This window comes from Quercus robur, chromosome 12, assembly GCF_932294415.1.
Source record: "Quercus robur chromosome 12, dhQueRobu3.1, whole genome shotgun sequence".
Classification (NCBI taxonomy): domain Eukaryota; kingdom Viridiplantae; phylum Streptophyta; class Magnoliopsida; order Fagales; family Fagaceae; genus Quercus; species Quercus robur.
The window spans coordinates 5,321,669-5,344,808 of record NC_065545.1 but is presented as its reverse complement, the minus strand read 5'-3'; the positions used below and the strand labels follow the sequence as shown (position 1 = coordinate 5,344,808).

At 37.0% G+C, this 23,140-nt stretch overlaps 1 protein-coding gene and 1 pseudogene across 1 annotated transcript in view; one reads left to right on the top strand and one right to left on the bottom strand.

Moving 5' to 3' along the window:
* Positions 1-1,519: 1,519 nt before the first annotated feature.
* Positions 1,520-12,998, bottom strand: LOC126708053 (golgin candidate 6-like; annotated as a pseudogene).
* Positions 12,999-21,844: 8,846 nt separating this feature from the next.
* The window catches only part of LOC126710257 (calcium-transporting ATPase 3, endoplasmic reticulum-type), a 30,698-nt gene continuing 29,402 nt past the window's right edge, over positions 21,845-23,140 (top strand). Inside the window, exons 1-4 of the mRNA XM_050410639.1 lie at positions 21,845-22,120; positions 22,284-22,334; positions 22,463-22,496; positions 22,797-22,814. Of these exons, the coding sequence (XP_050266596.1) occupies positions 22,088-22,120; positions 22,284-22,334; positions 22,463-22,496; positions 22,797-22,814 (136 nt within the window). The 5' untranslated portion in view covers positions 21,845-22,087. The remainder of the gene's footprint in view (positions 22,121-22,283; positions 22,335-22,462; positions 22,497-22,796; positions 22,815-23,140) is intronic.

Here is a 23,140-nt window from a genome sequence, read left to right as displayed (position 1 = left end):
GCACGCGCGCGAGAGGAGAAGACCGAGCATCAGTCCGACGATCGCCGGCGTACTCCGAGCTCCAGTCCGCGCCGATCTCGCGAGCTCCAGTCCGACGACCGCGATCGACGCTTCGCAAGATCGCGCCGGATCGAGATCGCGATCGACGGCGCGATCTCACGAACACAAGATCGCGCCGTTGCGAGATCGCGACGTTGATCGCGATCTCGATTCACGATCGTTGATGATTTTTTTCTGGGTTGTGGCTTGTGTTTTCTGGATTTGTGTTTTCCTTCTTCTTTTCCAAACACCAGAAAATTTTTTCCGGAAAATTTTTTGAAATGCAACCAAACACTTGGAAACATTTTCCTTTTCCGGAAAATAAGTATTTTCCGAAAAACGTTTTACAGCAACCAAACACAGTCTAAAACTTTTCCACAACAGTATGTCATAATCACATTGGCAGCATTCAACTAAAACAACTCATTCATTGAACTGAAAGGCCGAAATTGATGAGAATAAAAAATCTAAAATTTGATCATACAAAATCTGAAACGGTGTAACGGAGAGGTGCAAGGTTCAAATTCCCTCTCCCCTATTGCAACTATTGAAATCTCAAAAATAAAATAAATACATTATCATCACATCTCAAAACTATCCAACAAAGTACACGCAATAATTCCATTTCATGCATTATTGAAGATCTTGAATAGCTTCCAATTCCATGCTTAAGTCTTGAAAATCTATTATTGGTAGAGTAGTCGGCTGGGAATCTGGGATGCACGGACGCGGCGCCAGAGGAGCCGCACCCGCGTCCGACGCGGCACGACGCGGCGACGCGCGAGGGACGCCGCTGACCGCGTGTCGGTGCCGCGTCCTGCCGAAACGCCGAAATTCAAAAAAAAAAGTGCAAAATCTTCTTCTCTTTCTCTCTCTGTCTTGTTTTCCTGCCTCTACTCAGTCTAGATGTTGCGTAAACTAGTTTAAGAAAACTAAAGAAGGGTTAAAAAAAGAAAAGGTATGAACTAGGAAGGGGAGTGACGGAAGAAACAAAGGTTAAGGTAGAAGACGAAAGAGGAAAAAATATGTAGAAGTGATAGGCTGACTTGGTGTAGAGATTTTTTTTTTAAAATGTGTGGTGTAGATTAAGCTTTGGAAAATGGAAGCCTTGGAGAAATAAAAAAAAAAATAAAAAAAAAAGGTAAAGTTGATATTCTGATGAGACCGTGACTTGGTGGCACTGGAGTGGCAGGTGAATGGAGAGAATAAAAAAAAAAAGATTAATCTTGTGGGTTTTATTTAATTTATGAAAATCATGTTTTAGTTATTATCTATTATTACTCTTAAATTTGGTATATGTGTAAATAATGTGAAAAAATATGCCTAGTAATATATTAAAAATATAAATAGAAATATTTTTATTAATTTTTTAATCGCCGAGTCCTGCCGCACCCGCACCCATCTTTTCCAAAAATTGCCGAGTCTCGCACCCGCACCCGCATCCGCACCCGAGTCCCGAAACGCACCCGTGCTTCATAGGTAGTCGGTGCCCTTGTGCCAGTCTAAGCTTCACATACTTGGGCTGGAATTTGGGAAAACTGAGATACTAATATCGTAATATCTCTTCACCTGAACTCCAGATGTCTAAAATTTCCTTCAAGGAGCTGAGAAACCAATACACCTGGGGTGATGATCTGCTGAGTAACAGATATTCCTCTAGCACTATAAAAATTATAGAGCAAAAACATCAGCATCATCCTTCACAACTGTTGTGACAGCAAAGAGCCTCAAAACTGCTAGTTAATCAAGTATATAATTCTAACAAAGTAAGTAATTTAACTGTCCATGAAATGTGTTACCATGTATCTGAGAACCTAAGAATACATGATTTTTTATTAGATTTCTCTGATTTTATGCACAAGAAAAAAATAGCTTAAATCTGAAATTGCATTTGAGAAATCAAACTTACCAAAACTATAATAATTTTCATGGTCTAGTACAACTTCAAGAGGCAAGTTCATATGCCTGAGCCTCATTTGTTTGTTTTTCAGACTCCAATCCTGGAAATTGTCCAATATCATGTCCTCCAAGTGGTTGAAACTCATTCATTAAACCAACAGCAAACTCTTCAGGACGGGCTCCACCACCTTGGAAATAATCTGCCATCTGCATGGAAAAGACCAACTCTGGTGTGAATATTAAATATTTTGTTGATATTGTGTTTTACTTTAAACTATTTAGACCTTCAATGAAAACAAAACCACAACTTTTACAGTTTTATAGACTTTTTAGTTCAGCTACAGAAAGATAGTGTTTACTGGATTAGGAGAATATGGGCTGACACCATGATCAACTTTTTCGAGTTTGTAGTTATATAAGCAACTACAAACCAATAACCAATATAAAACAAATCCCATAAAAAATTAGTAAAATAAAATAAAAACAAATAGAGAACTAAAGTGGCGCTTACATGATTGGCAAGAGCCATTCCACTCAAGGCTGCTGATTCTAAACTTGAACCAAGTAACCAATCACCACATATACCGGCTCTTCCCTGAGGATCAAAGATGCAGGGGATGCCAGGTATATTAGTTGGAAGAGCTGCACCCCTGTGATACTCCAGAAGATAGGACAAACTCCCAGTCATTACAGAAAACTTTATCCCACTTTTAGTTTTTAAATAAAAGAAAACAAAATTTTCTTCAAGCATTCATTATAAAGAACCAAAATGAAAATTTCCAATGGATAAATCCCAAAGGCAAACCATTCCTGAAAAACAAGTTGGTTGTGATGATTCCAATGAAAAAATATAATGTACTCACTAGTGATAATGCAGAGAGGTTCCTTACCATAACTGAACACGGGTATAGAATGGTTTCTGAAGTGATTCTTTTGGTAACCCAAGTGCAGCTTCAACACCCCCAAGCATGCCTGCCTTCACCTTCTCTGCTGTTGCATTTGGGATGTTTTCCTGGTAATAAAAATTGTTCAATAAAGTGACCCAAAAAAAATCCGCATATACCTAAAAATATGAACAGTTGCATACATGATTCAACAAGATACACAAGCATAGAAAATTTTTTACTACCATCATTTTACACAATTTCTTGCTTCTAAAATTTTAGAAATATGGTAAACACCATTTAGGCATTTACTGTTTTATTATGCATGGCAGAATTTATAAGACTTGCAAGTGATGTGAAGCAATATATTATAAAATTAATAGTATGAAGCCATTTTATACATATTATGGGAATTTAACTGACAACAGAACTATGGGGTTATACGTAAAAATTGGGTCTCCATAAGCATCAATCTCTAAAATTTACTTTAAAAGGGGATAATTACAATCACCACTCGCATAGGTACCCTGTGGAGTCTCCGATTTTATTTTCGAAGTTTGAATTTCTGATTTTCTAGATTTCACTTTGAAAATCTAGAATTTCATATTGTTGATAATATTATGGTAATTGTGGCTTGATGTCCTGCTTGGTGGTGATTCCAAGCACCCTTAGGTGGTGAAGCTTAAGATTTCAAGAAAATTCTAAAAGCAATTTTTAAGTGCCAAAGCATAGGATTTGTCCTGTTCTTCATTCCTTTTCTCTTATTTCTATTTTCCACCCTTTGTCCTGCATCAGGATAAAAGCTTGTCCAATTAACAAAGTCTACATGTACAAATGCACATAACTCATGATTGCCGTGTTTAAACAAGTTGGTGTTGGCCAAATGAACTCTTTTCTACCAGTACTCCCTATCTATTGTCACGTTTGCTAAAGCCCTAGTCAAAAACCAGAATCTTCAAGACTTTTATCCCTATAAGTTCTGTTAATGATCCAAAACCATCAAATGGGTGTGTGTTTGCCCACACATGTTCAACTTAGTACTGACCTGTGGAACCTTGTTCCGCTTTCCATAAGCTGCGGTACTAAGAAAGGTCCAACAGTGAGGGCCACTGTTTTGGTAATGCAGAAGTTTCTTGGTATTGTTTGCCATCCATGAGACAGAATCAACCCCTTTGACAAAAGCTCCTTCAAAAGGAGATGAAGCTGCACCACCTGGGATAGGAAGAGGGTCCTCAAATGCTGCAAGGAGGGCCCATATAGAACTTAATTCCAGCCTCTAGCAACATAGACAGCATTAAATGAGCAACAATCTGAGATAAGCAAATAAAGTGGAGAATATAGCAGATTGCATCAAATAAACTGAACTGAGAAGTTCTGGGTATACCTTCATCTGTCTTGCAATTAGTGGCAAGCCTGACGATGCAAGCAAGCGATTTGCACACTTTCCTGTTGTTGACACAAAGTAATATTAAAACAAACTCAAGTCATTGATCAAACAAAATATCAAACTCCACTGACATTATTTTAGAATGTTCCATTTTCTTTTATAGGTAAGTAAGAAATTTTATAACTACGCACAAAAAAAAGGGACAGAACCCAAGTACGCAGTAAGTATACATGAGATACACCCAAAAAATCATCAAAAAAATACAAAAATCACGAAACCCAGGCAAATTAGAAAAATGACTACTCAAAGCAGCCATCCAAATCTACATAGCAAGTAAAAATATCATTTGCAGCTCCAATGCAGATTGTTCAATTCCTTCAAATAGTCCACATTATACAAAAATGAATTGTATTCCAAATATCTGGACTTCGATGTCTTCCAAATCACCCCTTCAAGTTATCCAACAAATCAACTACCCTCTTAGGCATAACCCTATCCCAAATAAACACAAGACCAATGACCAAAATTCTTGAGCGATATCACAATGGAGAAGCAAGTGATCTATGGACTCCCCATTATTTTGCACATGCAGCACCACTCCTCTACAATTAAATTTCTCCTTTGTAACTTATCTATTGTGAGAATCTTTTGCAGTGCAGCTGACCATGTGAAGAATGCCACTTTGGTGGGGACCTTAACCCTCCAAATACTTTTCCAAGGAAAAGTTTGAGCATTTCCAGCATGCAACGCTCTGTAAAAGGACTTTACCTCAAACATACGGCTTCTTGTTGGAATCCAGCAGATCTGGTCTCCTTCTTCTCTTCTTATCTTTATAGAGTAGATGAAATTAAGGAAACTTGTTAGAACTTCTAACTCCAAATCATTTTAAGCTCTAATAAAGGAATATACCAATGAATAATGCCATCAGTCCACCACGTAAGCCACTTTAAATTGTGAAATTCTATACAAATCTGGAAATGCCCCCTTTAGAACCACATCTCTGCACCACAATTCATGCCAAAAGAAAATATTAATGCCATTACCAACCTCAAATCTGACTGATCCGGAGAAATTTTCCCAACCACTTCTAATATGCTTTGAAAGGTTTATACCATATGTTCCACTTCTACCCCCAAGCAGCAACCACTCCACTCACTTCCATATTTTTGATCCATTATTTTCCTCCATAAAACACTGTTATGCCAAAATCTTCTCATTAGTTTGCTGATTTTGTCTTTTGTCTTTTCCTTCTTATTCCTTTTTGTCCTTTTTATTTTCTTGAACTGCCTGGTCTTCACTCTTCTGCCCGTATACGAGGGCACCTTTGTATTTTTCTACTTTTGCATTTTATTGAATTTATTTACCAATCAAAAAAGAAAAAGAAAAAATAACATACTCCTTATGCCTAATATTCCATATTTAATTGGTTCACAAATTTTTCCAATTAACAATATGGAACATAAACTTGTCACCTATACCACACCTAAGAAAATCCCATTATAATCCTCAATACTATTAGCAATGCTAATGGGAATAACAAATAAAGAGAAAAAAAAAAATGTTTGCAAAGTCAACAACTTTCTCTTTATCAATATAAGTTTTGCTGGGAAGGTTCTGACGAAATCTCCCAAATGTGCAGTCTAGGAAAACATAATCAAGTTGACACCTTGGTACTTTTCCTTTCTTGTCAACAAACTTCTTTGGTAAACTTTGTACACACTCAACCGTGAGTCTGCAATCTCCTGTGTGCAAGATATTACCAAAATTGCCTTCAAACAAGAACATTACAGCTCCTGAGTTTTACAAAACCCATACCAGAAAAGGGACAATCTGTCAATAGAGCTTCTCAAAATCATTTTAGGTTTTGAACACAAATGAAAGAAAGAGATAAATGCATAATCAAATGGGGGATCTATTTGACAAGTAATTTATCAAAGGAGTATTGAACTGTATGAGTCTGCTGACATTTTATCTTTCGCAAATTTTAATGATTTTCCCTTGGAAACATGGCTCCTGAGATATCTACTAAGTTGATTGTGCTTCTTTGCTTTTGTAGAATAGTCTCTACTGACACACAAGCTCCCAAGTAGAAATTTCACTTACGTGATGCATTAGAAACCATTTTCTTTTGTCAGTAAAACTTAAATATAGTCCTTTAGGTCTATTACATTAGGTTCCCCAATTGAATTCAAACAACTAGACCTAGTTGCATTGAATTTAATTGTGTTTTAATGGTCAATGCAATCAGGCGTTTAAATTTAATTGCGGAACATAATATACTGCTCCTAAGTTTCACCATTTTTTTTGCTAAGAGCTGATGAGATTTAGAAATAATTGCCTACACATTCTGCAAATTAAATGATCCAAGAATTTTTTATTATTTTTAAGAACTTTCTGAACAAGTTTTACTAGCATTGTTGTTTTCCTTTAGTTGATTTTCTCCCATAATTCCTAAATCCAAGACATTCCTAGCCTAATTATGTCAATATGATGCAGGCACTTGAAAATAAACAATATAATAGAAAATGTTTATTGTGTATAGTTTTGGAATTTGCTTGTGGGAGATATATTGTTGTGATATGGCACCATATCCTAATCTTATATTCTCTGCTCTGACTTCGTCTTTTGTTTATTAGGTATATAATTTTCTTCTGTGACACGTTATTGCACATCATTTTAAGTGTGACAAATTATTTACTTAAAAATGCAGAATATTAGGCCAGAGATACCCAACTGTTGCCCATGCTCTCTAGGGGAAATTCTGAACCACGTTAAAAGCCCCAACAAAAGACCAGCGATGGTTGAAGTAGTAACCATGTTAAAAGCCACTGACACTTAAAGGGCAAAGGGATGACACCTATTTACAAACAACAGGGCTGTTTATTCCTTAAGGGCCTGTTTGGATTGAGGGGGGGGGGGGGGAAGGGGGAGCAAAAAGGAGTAGAGTAGAGTTAGCCAAAAATTAGGCTAATTTTCAATCAACTCTATTCTACTCCCCCTCCCTCCCCTTCAGTCCAAACGGACCACAAATCTGTATTTAGCTAGACCAAGGAGAAGAAATTTTATTCATCATGCCTGAACTCATAAAATAGAGTAACATCCTCCCCTCCCCAGTACTTATTTTTGTTGAAGTTATAGACTTTTTATTAAACTTGGCTTCATGCCATTCACTTAAATTTCTCTCCAAAATAACTTGGAACTACATATCGCTTTGCCTGCTAATTCATCCCTCTCTATTTCTAAGGGTAACATCCACTCCAATCTCTATTCAATCGTAGCCATAAAAAATACAACATATCATTATAAGATCAAATTTAAACAAATCTTATCCCTGAAATATGCATATATAATATGAAATATCCAACAATAAGAACAAAATTATACGATTTCCACAAAACCCACATGAGCAAACCAATTAAACAACAAAATACGAAACAAAGCCAACCAAAAACTATAAAAGAAGAACAATAAATTACCAGGGCAGTGGTTGGCATCAAAAGCCGTGACAGTGAAAGCCACATCAGGATCGTCCACAACCACCGATTGCCCAGTTTCAATTTCCACAAACAATGAATCATCAAGCTACACAAACCCCACAAAATTAAGCTCAACCCAATTAAAAAAAAAAAAAAAAAACCCTGAAAGCAGAGACAAACCTATCTTTAAGTGGATTTCCTCATTTCAGATCCTATCATTCCATTTATTTTCACTTATCCACATTAACATTCTCTTTAAGTGCTGTCCAATTCAATGTAGTGTCCTATATTGAAAAAGAAGTTTTGAAAATGTTGTCGAGAGGAATTGAACCTGAAGTCCCCAACTCCAACAATTTTTTTCACGCATTGCAACCACTGAGGCAGTTGCCTTGGTTCTACAACCATTTATAATGCAATTAAAAGGGCAAACAACAATATGAGAAAAGTAATTTCACAGCAATTAAGTATAAATTCCATGGTTTTAAAAACTAAAACAGTCAAAGAACCGAAAATAGGTCTGGTTCCCAGTTGAAACATCCAGTCTGGTTTTTAAAACCATGATAAGTTCTGATAAATGTTCCTTATCAACTATCATGTTTGTTTTGTCCAAAGAAGGAAAAAATAGACTCTATTAAACTTTTAAGAAATAAGCAATGTTAAGATAAGAATAGGGAAATATGTATTAGACCAGGCTATGTAAAACATTGCCCACTGTTAAGGAATTGACCTCCCACACAAATGCAATCATTCTACAGATAACTTTTAATTTGACAATGATAATTGTTTTTTCTTTTGTTAGGTAAAAGAAGCACCGAAAAAGCATATGTAGTTATGCTACCCATGCACATGATAGGTATACAAATGATACATCAGTTGATCAAACTAGTACTAAAAGCATGGGAAGACAACAATATGAAGGAAATGCAGTTGCTTACCCTCTCTTTGCACTGGACATTATCCTTTAGTACATGAGAAAGAACACCAGCAGCTCTGCAACAAGTCTGTGTTTCAAAAAAAAAAAAAAAAAAAAAAAACCATTGGCACACACAGAGAGATTGTAATCTATGTTTGTAAAGATGATACAATCCAACAAATTCAGCTGGTACTACTGTTGTCTTTAGAATTTAAATTACCAAAGAACCACATTACCTCAAGATCACCATCATTTTCACTCAAGGTAAGACCATGCAATAGCATGCTGCAGGAGAAAAAGGTTATTCATCAGAAGAAGCTTTTAGAAGAAGAAGAAAAGAATTTGATGCCTTTTATTTTTAATTCATGTAACATAATTTAATATATGGACCCAGCTCAAACAGATTAATCAGTAAAATGCAGTCCTTAATGCACAGAGAATAGACAAACCTTCCAAACGACATGTTCACATCCTCCTCAAGGGGAGCATGAGTCATTAAATGCGGTTGAGGAATTAATGTAGATGCTAACATTGTTTGACCATCAGAATTTTTCTGGTACAAGGGGTAGAGCAAACAAAAACAAGCAAAAATAAAAGGTCAAGAAGCAATGATGTATACAAGCAAAAGATTTAGATTATTAACTATGCATTGAACATGCTTAGGAACCAAAGAAAATGACAAAATAGAGCAGATACATGTTATCAACCTCGCAGAAGCTCTTAAAAACGTAATCAGCTGCAATAAACTCTTGCATACTAGATGTCCGCAAAAAGGATTCGAAGAATAGAGTTCAAAGCAGGTTCCGTTTGTGGCTCATCTCCAAGAACTTTGGTTGCAAGGATATCAAGATTCTTGGGTTGTCCAACAATCAGATCACCGATGCATTGTAATGCCTGACAAAGTGAATAGGTATACCTCAAACACCCTCTTAATCTACCAATAACAAATGAAAGTTACTGCATTTAAAAGGCAGGAGAAAATTTTTCCTGAAACATGGTGGTGTATACATAGTACCAGAAATTTGAAATAGAATTCCTAAATGCTTATTTGTGTAATATCTAAACTTTTATCTATCTCTCTCTCTCTCTCTGTGTGCAAATTATGTGCACAAAAAGGGTGTGTGTGTGTGTGTGAGAGAGAGAGAGAGAGAGAGACAGAGACAGAGAGGCAAAAAGACAGTGAACAATGTTCAGAAAAGTCATCTTACCGCGCAACGGACAGCTACTGGTGCCCACTGGCTTTCAACACCCAACAAAAGAAGATGATCCAATACTTTTTTCTGCAACCAATATACACATTACAGGATAAGATACCACCAAGTTAATGATTCTAAAAGAAGTAATTATAGCAGATATGAAGTTAGTAAGAAACCTGAACCAGTGTTGCTTTATTTGTTAGCTTATTTGCATCTTTTCCAGGATCAGCCTCTGTACCTCCCATCATTAACAAATTAATGGTTTCTAATGCACTGAGTAGATTAATTGTCTACTGGCATGGCGTTTGTTTCAAGGAAAAGAAGAAATACCAGTAAGGCTTCTGTGACAAAAAATTCAAAGATCTATGGTAAAATCTTATATACATTTGAGTATCTAACCTTTTGTTGGGTGAAACTGTAAGTACTTCCCCGTAGCTTCAGAATTGATATTACGGGGTCAAATCCCATAGTCTCTCTCAGTAGTATCTGAACCACACTTGGAAGCATTAGGAGCATGAGAGAATCTCAAGCATAAAATATAACACAACAGAGGCTGCAGACCTGATTAGATGCATTAGTTCAGAGAAGGTTGTTCAACAATTGAAGACAGTCCTGCACCATTACATGCATAATAGTTTTATAACCAAGATATTCGCAGAATTCTCAAATGCTTGTAAAGAAAAATAGAAATGAATAAATTGAGGAATAGCTAAACAGTCAACGACCATAAGTTGTTCTGTGATTCTGAGAAAAACAAAAAGTTTTGAAAATGGGACTCAGAATCAAGGCCAAGGCACATAACTCTGTTTATTGTAACAAATTTTCTACAAAGAATATCCCCCCCCCCCCCCCTTCTCTCTCTCTCTCTCTTCTATGTTAGGTGTTTGTCTGGGCAAGTAGAACCATAAAGAGAAAATCATAATGATGGATCAACAAAGCCTTTGTACATGCTTTCTTGTCACCTAAAATGTTCAACTAGAATGTGTCAAATCAGCAACATAACCCATACAGGAGAGGACAGCCAAAGGATAATATAAAGCATGTGGGTTTCAAACTCAAAAAAATGGTCAAAACTACAAGAGTCCTTAATTTAGGCTACAAGTAGAATCATAACCGTAAATAAACAATGACAAAATAGAACATTCAGACCAAAACCCACAAATGGTGCTGAATCTCAATGTAATTATAGCATATAAACAGCTCATTTAGCTAGCGAATTAGTGATATGCAATAGAGTCACTTAAACACTATCATAACTTAATTGTTGAAGCTGTCTTAGTAATCCATGACAAACTACTCGATTGATTGATATAATTGAGAAAGTGTCACATTCAAAAGACCATAAAGGAAACAAGTTTTAAATTGTAGACACCCAAACAATAAGAAGCCATTTGCAAGACAAATAATTTATCAGTAAACAAGCTAGAAAAGTTGATTAAACTACCATGATAAATTGAGTAACAGTAAATCACCTGCACAACAACACCACCTTCTGAAACTCCTTCCTCTTTAATGATGCTGAAAATCTTCTCAAATGCACCTTCAAAGACCACAATTTTTTGAATCTCCTAAAATTCACAAAACTGTATTAATTAGTAGGGAAATCAAACACATTTTCAAGCACAGGTTCAGCAGAACCATTAGATGACAAAGTGGCAGGAATATCTTACCTCAGCTTCACGGGTCAAATAAGTAAGCAACAATAAGGCCTCGTTTCGAATAACCTAAGAACCACAATTGTTTTTAATACAAGTACAAGAAGAAAACCAAACTGATAAATTACCAAGTCCCAAGAAGCTTAAGCTTTTAGGAAATGGTGACTTCAATCTAACCATTATTTTAACACAAACAATTAAAGTTGTTCTCCTTCTCATAAAGTATTACAAGAGCCAAAATTTCAACTAACAGACAGGAGGAATTGTAAGCAGAAAAACTCTGGGAGACAATAAAAAATGTTGAATCTTCCTCCCAAACAAGATCACTGCTAAAAGCTTATATTTTGGAGAAATATGCCTATGATAAAGATAAATTATAGCATTGAGAAAAAGTAGCAGAAGCAAGATTCCATGAACACATTTTGTACCTCACGATCCATTAGCATATCCATCAGCCGAGTTATACCACGAGGAATGGTAAGAATGGCTTCCTGTAACATGAAGACGAACTCAGCAAAAATTCTTCCTGCTAAAACTTAAAAGAATCCACAAATTTGCACAAAAGCAAGATAGTAGTTGAGAAACAAATACCTATTTGGAGAATTTGTGAGAAGTGCTGTCAAAAGTTGAAGGGTATAATATCGTACATAGAAATCCTCCTCTGACTGCCAAAGCATCCAGCAAAAATAACAATGAAAAAGGCCATGATGCTATGCATAAACCAAGCAAATATAGTAAACCAAGCAAATGCAATTAATGTGTGTGTCTAGTATTAATGCGTGTGTCTAGTATTAATGTAAGAGAGGTGAAAACTTCTGTAAGGCTCATAGAGCTCTTATATAATAATGTAAGATAAGCTACTTCCCCTGCATAGGAGGAGACGTGTTGACCCGTTTTATATAAAGTACTAGAGCCAAAATCATCTTTGCCCCAGTTACTTGAATACTTCAACCAAATTATTTGGCCAAAATGGCCAATTGGCCCTAAAATCGTAACTATCTAGTTAGTAGGCTCTGTAGAGAAAGATAATTGGCCGCAGTTAAATACATCACAAATTAATAAGTTAGAATCATTACCAGCCACTTCAAAATCGACCTAAAAGCTGCCTCCTCCAAGCTTATTGGCATTAGAAAAGTTATTTGTTGCTACTTTTATTGTGCTAAACTTGAATTTTAGTGCTTCCGGCCTTTTCATAGCATCATCATCTTCATGAACATAATTAATGAACAAATCATAATGATTAAGTAATTATTATATGATAAATAATGCTTTTTAGCTGCTCATATATTGTAAAATAAACTTTGAAAATGTATCATTTCAGTTACCTTTTTTGGACCTTATGCCATCTCGTATAATAAGGAGGAGGTCTTGCATGTCCTTCGTCAGATGCCTTGGGCCCAGCATTGTGTCCATGTTTGTGCCCTCCTGTCCCACAAGGAGGTGCCTTTGATATGCGTTTCGGCCAACCTTCTTGTTGAACATGTAACCCACCAGCTTCCTCAACATGAACATGGGGTGGGTTGATGGCTGATGAAGGGCCAATAGACATACTGTCAGAGGGTGGCTCCTGTTGTATGTCAGGTGGGGTTAGATGAATAGCCAAGTCAAAGGATGGAATGGGTGACACATCGGGAAATGACCGTGGGGTGGGTGGACGAATATCAGGCCCAACACAAGGATGTGGAGTCAATGGGGGGATGGTGGGACTACGGGATGGATGTAGGGTGGGTGAAGGGATTGTGGGGCTAAGGGATGGATGTGGGGTGGGTGGAGGGGGATCAGAGGTAGGGACAACTCGAGGGGTACGAACACGCAGACGTCTAGTAGGAGCTATGCTCGTGCTTGGGCTCTCAGTAGTTCTTGGCCTCTGAGTAGCTGCTGCGGCAGGAGTAGCTACCTCCTCATTCGGGACCTCAGGGTCCTGAGGTTGTACACGGCCAATCGCCTGCACTGCAGTCAGCACATCAATAATGTCCTGGTGGTCCTCCGTGCCCACCGGGTGACGGCTCAACAAACGGAGGTATCCTTTAATCTGCACATGGAAAAACCGAGTATATTAGTAATGCAATACAGTTTATGTATGTACGAATGAACAATCAATGTTTTATGGGCCCTCTGCTTGTAGGGCAATTCAAGTTATTCCATAAAAAATTGGGAAGAAGAATGTATACTATAACTCTAAAGGCTGAAATAAGAAATATGACCTTCGATTTTGAAATTAGATTTTGAAATCAACAAAGTTCTCTATAAGGTAAACGAAGAAAGTTCTCTATAAGAAATCTTAAGTAGAAAACAAATTTAACCTACTTCTTTGATACTAAGCATACATTGGACCACATATATCATGTTTTATAAATAGTGGTTTCATGCTAAGAAGTAAGGGAATATGTACAAGATGTGGAGAAGTTACCAGTATAGTCAATGTAGCACCAGGAACATCAATGAACCTCCGAGTCACCCTTTTGAACCAATCGAAGTACTCATGTTGTGGAGGCATATCACCAAGCACTGCTTCACAACACCGTTGAAGGCGGTTACCCCAATTTAGTAAATGCAGAGCATGTTTCCGCATCCAATCAACGCCCACCTTCCCCCTCAAATCAATGGCATGAAGCACGGTGTCAGTGTCAACATCTTTGGGAATTTTTTGGATCATCCCAAATTGATGAACGACACGATCCGGTGTATGTATCTCTACTAGGTGGAAACATACAAGCGGCATCGTTGCCGTCCACACAGCCCTCCCTGCAACGCACCATGGCGGAAGGTCCTCAAAATCGGCTTCATACGGTTGCCACACCACCTACAGTAACCCAAAAACAAGTACGCAACACATTAGGCAACTATGTTTATATTTCAAAATTCACCAAACATATATCTTGTTCCTAAACATGTTAACATGTTAAACAAGGCATTTTTATACCTGACTTGGCAACATTGAAGCTATTTGCTGGCGATACCTGTCCCTGAAGATGTGGGCAGGCCTGTTTTTCTTGTTTGGGACCCACGCCCACCTACAAGTGTTGTCAAGAACAAAAGATCAATATTTATAACTTTCCTACTAAGATAATGTCATGACTAAAACTATAATGTTATCACATATAACTACTAAGATAATGTTATAGATATTTACTCAACTAATAATATCACTACAATAAGAAATAATCCTTATAAGATAGAGACTTACTTCAGGTACAGAGGACCATGCGCTGGAGGACCATAAGCGCCCACTGGTGGGCCACGCTCAATTGCCGGGCACAAATAGGGGAACCTGGCCCATACCCAATACTGCACCAACAGTAAGCATCCACCGATTTGACTGGTTTCCTTATGGCTTGCCCTGCATAGCTCTCAGTACAACCATACAAGGCAAGCACTCCCCCAACTGTACCTTCATGGGTTGCGAAGGTCTTCCAACTGCTGCACCCACATTAGATGCACCATATCGCCAGATTTGTCCATGAATATTGTGTCCCCCAGTAGCGCTAGGATATAGCATCGTGCGTAATTATGCAGCTCATCCTCTTCGGCATTAGGCGGCAATGGATTAGCAACTTGCTCCAAAAGCCGTTTGATGAGAATCCTTTAGCCATGAAGTTCCTTATGCTGGTCTTGAGTTATAGGTCGAAAGCCAGGGAACTCCTCGCACATAGTCGTCCAAGTTTTCTGTGTGCTCCCTGTTACAACGTCACCATCAACAGGAAGCCCGAGAATCACCTCCACATCCTGCAATGTAATGGTCATCTCACCATGTGGCATGTGGAAGGTGTGAGTCTCGGGCCGCCATCGCTCCACTAAGGCTGTAATTAGGCCGTGGTCAAGTTCTCTACCCGGCTGCCTCAGCAGTCCCTCCAAGCCCAATGCCTTAATGATGTCAACGACTCGATCGTCCACCATTGGCTCTCGGTTGGAGAACTCTTCGGTACGGCCACGGCAAATAAGGGCCCCTGGATCCTGCACAAAACGGATCCTTGGATTAACATATGACAAACGTCTGCATGTACATTGTATGAATTAAATGCGTGTACATTTTACATAAATATTTACTGCTGTATTGTACCTGCCCATTCCAAATAGCTTCTGACCGATGGGTGGGCTGCAACTTTAACACCGAATCGTCAATAGGGTCAGGCTGTGTATGGTCAATCCGTCCAACATTTGCAGCATCCATACTGCACAAGAATGATAAGCAATTAGCACGTAATATTGACATTGCAAGCAAACATAGATATGATGGTGCAAAAGTTATTTCTGAGCTAAATAAAACAAAAATATGATAATTTAATATTTTACTAGCTATATAAACTTGCTGATTAGAATCTCAATGAGATCACTTAGGTCTAACTAGAATTACTATACTCCAATGAAAACACTTAGGTGTTTATAACCTTCCCATTTTTTTCCTATATTGAATAATGGTCCAAAGCCACACGTAAGTGGATTGGATCCATATAATATTGTAGCAGATTGAACTAATCCTTTTACAAGTACACTACAATTATGTGACCTTAAATGTTTAAAAGTTCTATTAGTCGTGATTTATGAGGATCATTGTATAATCTCTACTTATTTGTGTTTTTCTTTAGTAAATTCTCTTGGTGAATGATTAAAAGTTATTTTTACCTTGTGAAATTTTTTTTGAATAGCCATTGTTGGGGACATTACACCTTCAGATGGGATTTCAAAGGAAGAGAAGAGTCGACAAGAACGAGAAGCATTAGACCACATGTGCAAATTACTTGGTGGAGGGTCAAGAGGTACTTTATTCACTAACTCTATGTGTGTGCACGTGTTGTTGTCAATGTTAGGAAAATGAATTTGTTATTCCTCTACCTGAAAGTGATTAGTTGTTTGACAATTTTTGACTTCCTATTTATAAATTGCAGCCCAGGAAATAGGTGAGTTGTGGTTGGAATATGAGGAGAATTCTTCACCAGAGGCTAAAATTGTTAAGGACCTTGACAAGGTATATTGCGTCTGTAGTAATGCATTTTATTTAATAATAATTTAACTTTGATTCACTACTTTTGCCAAGAAGCCTTATAGTTCAATGGCATTGCTTGGTGTTTCCAACAGAGACATCTAGGGTTTAAATTCTCACTCCCAACTTAAAATGTATCAAAAAAACATTGACACAGTACCTTTGTAGCAACTTTTAGTTTGAAGTTCAATTATTCCTTTTTAAAAGATCTTATGGTTTCAGTAACTGATGTTCTTTATTTAACTGCTTGTCTGAGAGGGAGCCAACCTGGCAGTTACCATCAAATAGAAAACCAATTCCTTAGACAAGCAGTTATTATCTACTCAACAAAGACTAGTTGCTTTCTTGATACAGCATTATTGCATAATAAATTGCCCACTGTTCTTTGTACTTTTTCTTAAAATCTGTTGGAAACCCATCAATTGGGTTATTTTTAATGATAATTTAAGTTTTAATAGTGGTAAAGCAGTAAGACATAATCTTAAATGGAGGATATTTTGACTTTTCTCTATTTTATTTTATTTTATCCTTTCGGAATGAGAAATCTTATGCAAAAGTTTGGTAAAAGAGGAATGCCGATGTAGACAAATTGTAAAGTAGCTAATGACTGATCAAAAACAAAAAAAAATAAGAAGGGGGAGAAAAAAATAAAAAAAGAAACAAAAAAGAAGTGGCTAATAAGCCAAATTCTAATGACAAGTTGACAACGCTAGTAAAGATAACATTTAAAGTGGTGTTGATACAACTTTGGTGATAATTAACAAATCATGCTTATACTTGAAAAATAATATGATGTGACACATTATTTGTGTTTTATACTAATATTAATGACCAAGAAAAAAATTTGTTGACTTTTCCATAGCCAACTTAGAACCCAGTTCTAAATCAGACTAAATTGGATGAGATATGCTTGTTTGAACATCTAAACTTTCTAGAGATATTGTTGTCCAATTCTGCTTTAGAATTAGTTTAAATGGGCCTAGAATCTTGTAATTTAGTGACATTTCCTGATCTCTTTTATAAGAAAAACCAGCGTTTAAATCCCCCTCCTCAATAATTGAATAGGGTTTAGGTTTTGTTTTCAAAGAGGCATTTGGTTCCTAGAGTTCAAAAGCACCCGTAGCTTAAAGCCGTAAGTTCTATGTGCTTTGTTCATCGAATCAAAGCCACCCAAATATGCAAAATCGATTCTAGATACCTAAAACCAATTTATGCCAAGCCAGCGAACCTAAACAAAACTTCTAACCAAAATCCCTTAATCAAAACTAAATCTAATCCATCTATTTAAACTAATTAAACAAAACTATTCCTAACCGAAAAACCTAAATCATAACCAATCAACCAAAATACATAACTGAAAAAAGACTATGTAATTTGTTTCTTCAATAGCAAACTACTAAGTGCTTTTTTATATGCATATAATTTAGTAATTTGTAATGGTACTACAACATTTAAATATATGAGATAACTATTTCATATAAACTTGTAAGTTCTAAGCTCCTAATAGACAAGCAAATGGGCCTAATGAGATATACAATTCTCTCCTAAAAGCTATAATCCTAATTAGCAATAACAATTTAACCTGAAGCCAGAAATTTGGAAAGTCTTAAGGATGGCAGCAACAACATGCACTATCCAGGCAAGAATGTCATCTGCACTCACCAAATCCAAACCCAAATTTCATAAAAATCTTAAAATAAAAATTAAATAAAGTATCTACATATTACACCACAAAATCCAAACCCAAATTTCACAAAAATCAAAACTGAAAATTAAATAAATAACCTAAATGTTAAGTATCCAAATCCAAACCCAAAATTTCACAATAATCAAAACAAAAAATCAAATAAATAACTTACCAAGCAAAATCGGAATGGGTAACCAAGCAAGTTTGACTTCAGCCAAAGAGAGTTGAATGTCATCTGCACTCACCAAATCCAAACCCAAATTTCATAAAAATCATAAAATAAAAATTAAATAAAGTATCTACCACAAAATCCAAACCCAAATTTCACAAAAATCAAAACTGAAAATTAAATAAATAACCTAGATGTTAAGTATCCAAATCCAAACCCAAAATTTCACAATAATCAAAACAAAAAAATCATATAAATAACTTACCAACCAAAATCGGAATGGGTATGGGTATGGGTATGGTGAGGAAAAATGAATGGGTATGGGGGTGGTAATGAGAGAGAGGGAGAAAAGGAGAAAGGATCTCCTAGTGAGGGAGAGAGAGATCGACGAGGAGAGGAGCCGATGGCTGGGCTCAGCCTCGTCGGCGTCGTCGCTGGGTTGGGCTAGGCTCTGCTCGTCGACGCCGGCGGGGTTCTGTGTGTGTGTGAGCGTGTGTGAATGTGAGAGGCCGTGTGAGAGATAGAGAGAAAATGAGAGAGTTTTGTGAGTGTGGGAAATGAAAATGTAAGAGTGAGGGTGAGAGAGTGAGAGTGCTCTGGTTTGTGTGAGAGTGAGAGGGTGTGAGTGTGAGTGTGAGTGTGAGTGTGAGTGAGAGTGAGAGAATAGAGACGAAGACGTTAATTTTGAAAAACCCCAATTGGAAACCGAGTCTCTAAGACTCGATTTCCAGGGGCTTCCACGTCGCTCAGCCAGGTTGGCATACACGTGGAAATCGAGTCTAAGAGACTCGATTTCCATGTCAATTCCAGATGGCAACTCTGCCACATCAGACGTGGTCGAAGAATACAAACCGAGCCTCAAAGACTCGATTTTGAAGCCCAAAATCGAGTCTTTAAGACTCGAGATGCTATAAATCCAATAACTTTCTAAAGAGAGCCTACTAACTAGATAGTTACGATTTTATGGCCAATTGGCCATTTTGGCCGTTTAATTTGAATATTATTTGTGGGGTGAGGAAGGTGGGAGATGTGAATAATGTGTGGGTTCCTTTTTCTCAAACTCTCTGGCAGTGAGTTTTTTTTTTTTTGGCTTGCAGTGGGATTTTTTTTTTTCTCGATAATGGTGTGTAATGGGAGTTAAGATAGCAGTTGGGTTTTTTGAAGTAGTAATTAACTTTGTAGAGTGATCCTATTTTGAAGGCATGAGAGTTAGAAGTGTATTTTTACAATGTTATCCTCAAGTTTTGTACATACTTAAATGTAGGGTGTAGGGTATTTTGGAACAAAAAAAATCCAGTCAAACCAAGGGAAGCCCCTTAAATAGTAGTATAGATAATACATAGGTTATATTGAAAAAAAAAAAAAAAAAAAAAAAAAAAAAAAAAAAAAAAAAAAAAAAAAAACTACATAAGTATGTTCTTGCCTAGGATACATACACCTATAGACAAATTCAAAAACTCTTAACTTTCTTCTCTCTATAATTTTTGATCCACCTTAGTGTGGGCATGAGGGCTCTATATATAGGTTGAGGCCTTCTTCTCAGTTAGGAGCTATCTAGATGAGGGTTAGAAGATACTTATCCTATTAGGTGTCTCCTTCCTCATTTTCATAATGAAAATGGACTTCTAGGGTATGAAGCACTGTTTAGGTTGGTCATACAGCGATAGATGCAGCCAAAGATAGAGGGGAGCACTTAATTAATGTGGAGGTGACTATTTACCGATTCAAGAGCCATCTTCTCAAGTTGCTCGAATGCTCCCCACGGGATCGTGGTAATCATTGGCTACTTTGTTAGTATTGGTTCCTTGGCCATGTTTGTCCAAGGAGCAATGTATAATTATGTAGTTAATTTGAGGATGTGGACCGTTTCTTGCAAATGGAACTCAGTTTATTTATTGGGCCCAGGCTTTCTCTTCCACTGGGTATGGTTCGAGTCCCTTTCCTCAATTGGGTCTATTCTTCAATGGGCTTTGGGTGAATGGCCCACTAATTGCAATTTGAGAACCACCCCCTACAATTTATAATCTATAATCCATAATATATATATATATATATATATGTAGGGGCACAATTTAGTAACCAAGTTCTTGCTGTCACAAGCCTTGGTCCAAAAAGTCCAACACAATGAATTCTTGTAGAGTATGGACTAAATAACTCGGTTTAAGTAAGTTTAACGGGTTGTTGCATGGGTTAAGGGAACACATGAACAAGAACAAATGCTTTTGTGTTGAAGGGTCACCCGGTCATGACAGAGTTAAAAACTTGATTTAATAGATATAGATCAATACAGTAAGACTTCTCTACAGTATTCTCTCCTTTTTTCCCGTCCCTTCTCTTGGGGGACTTTTACATATTATATAGACCCTTTCCAATCATCTAGGCTTTACACTTGTTGATCATCCAAACCCCCACTCAAGCACCTGTCCCATCAGACACCCCTCTCAGTTCTTTGTGAGTTGCGGTAGCCAAGGTAACACTGTTCAGGAGTCTTCTCCTCATTAATGCGGCCAGGAGAGTAGTTGTGATGCATTTAATGTGGTGGTGGCAGCCTTTGCTGAGATATTTCAGGTTTCCTTCCTTTTTACGTATTTGGAAGATGGACTATAGTAGCATGGATGTACCTTTACTTCGGATTTTGCAGTATTCGAGAAGAAATCACTCCTCGGACATGTTCTCTTTGCCCCAACGGGTCTGAATAAGGATTGCTTGGGCCACGCTGACTCCTCGGATGAGTTGCGTCCTCGGACGAGTTGCGTCCTTGGACGGGCCTAGGGCCCAGTCAACCTGTTATTTTGGGCTGGTCCCCACAATATATATTATACACACGCGTTGATAATTATTGGTGGAGGGATTTGAACTCCAAATGTATCCTATTGTCCACAAGGCTTTTAATAAAAATGTTTAGTTAATTGCACAGTAAATAGATGGAAACAACTGAAATGGAAGATCTTCATTATGTTAGTTAATTGCATTTTTTTTTTCAATTTAAAAATGTATAGAATACAATTAAATCGTATTTTTTGGCAGAAATTAAACGTGTCTTTGTGTTCAACACCTCAAGTCTTCAACAATTCCATTTGTTTTGAATATTTTAGAAAGTGTTTGGTAACGTATTTTAAACAACGGTTTTCAATGTTTAAACAATATTACACATATTTTCACACACTTTTTTACTCACATGTATTTTTAAAAAATACAAATAATGTTACTAAAACAACATTACCAAACGCCCCTTTAGTCTTTTTCTTTCACGAATATAACAACAATTCCATTTTTTTTTAAATTTTTTTCCAATTTATTTAATGGCTTTATTTATTGCTGTCTCTTTTATTTTAATTGAATATTAATTAATTTAGGGGTTGTTTGGTAGAAAAACTCTAACTTATGTTTTCAGTTTTTAAACAATATTACACGCATTTTCACATACATTTTCACTCACACGTATTTCCACACGTATTTTCAAACACGTTCTAAAAACAACCCAGCCCAATTTCGCAAGTCTCTTTGAGTCTCAGCTTCATTATCACGCTTCCCACGGGGCGCAAATACAAAATTGGGCCTCTCCGAACCCCAGGCCCAGCGTCACTTTGCTTGAATGTAACGTCCGAACTCTCTCAAACCCAGGCATGCGAAACTGATCGGTTTTCCTTTTCTAGATCTTTGACACATCAACAGTGCACTGAAAACTGGGCACAACAAACTGATAGAATAATCTGACGAAGCCACAAGGCACAGGTTTCTGTGGCCTTGAAGTCTGAACAAAAGCTTTTCTTTTCCGATCCAAAAGCTCTCCATTTCTCAATGGAAGACGCCTACGCCAGATCTGTCACTGAGGTAATTCAATGGAGTCCTTAAGTTGGATTTGAAATTCCATTACTCAATTGTTTGAATGTTGAATTGTGACTTAACATTTGATAGCTTGCTTGCCGCAATTCCAGTCCAGTAGTTCTCAGAGACTGTTGTTCTAATGCTTCTGTTTTTTGTTTTGTTGAGTCAGGTATTGGATTTCTTCAGGGTGGACCCACGTAGAGGTCTCAGTGATGATCAGGTACGCTTATATTTGATTCTTTTTGACAATTACTTAATGTTCGTTTATTTCAATTTGAAGTTTAAGATCAGTGATTGTAGCTTGGGCTATAGTTTGAATTTGACTAAAACTATTTCTGTTGTTTGTAGGTTGTGCGGCATGCTAGAATTTTTGGTAAAAACGGTACGTGTTCTGTTCCTAACATACATTCTGACATTAGTGTGATGTGTTATAGAATTGGATTAATATTCAATGTATTAGGTTCTATGTGTTATGTATAATATTCACAAATTTATTGGTTCTCCAGTTGTTATAAAATAGAAAAGGGTTAATTTATTTTTATAATTCAGTGTAGTAGTTTCTTCTGATTTAATGTGTACTAATTCTGCTTGTAGTTGTTTTATCAACCAGGTTGAGTGTAAATTTTTTTTTCTAATGTATATAATTTTTTCTTTGGTTGCATGATTCGCATATGGTCTGCAGAGCTGCCTGAAGAGAAAAGTAAGTGCACTATGAATGCCCTTCTTACACACTCCCAGTTCCCACTTATATTTTGATTTACGCGAAGCAAGTCTGTTTGTTGTTGTTGTTGTTGTTTTTACCGCCGAGCCTCTTGGCTTTGAGTGGTACCTTTGTCTCTCCTCATGGAGAGAATGTGGGTTTGAATCCTGGGTGTTGTAGTGTAGCAAACAAAGAAAGAAAAAAAAGGAAGTCAATTGTTTCTCTATTGCTGTACTATTTCTTTCATGCATAGAATTTCTTGAATTGTCAGTTGCTATAGATACAAAACATTTGATATGCATTCTACTTCCCTAACTCTTGTTATC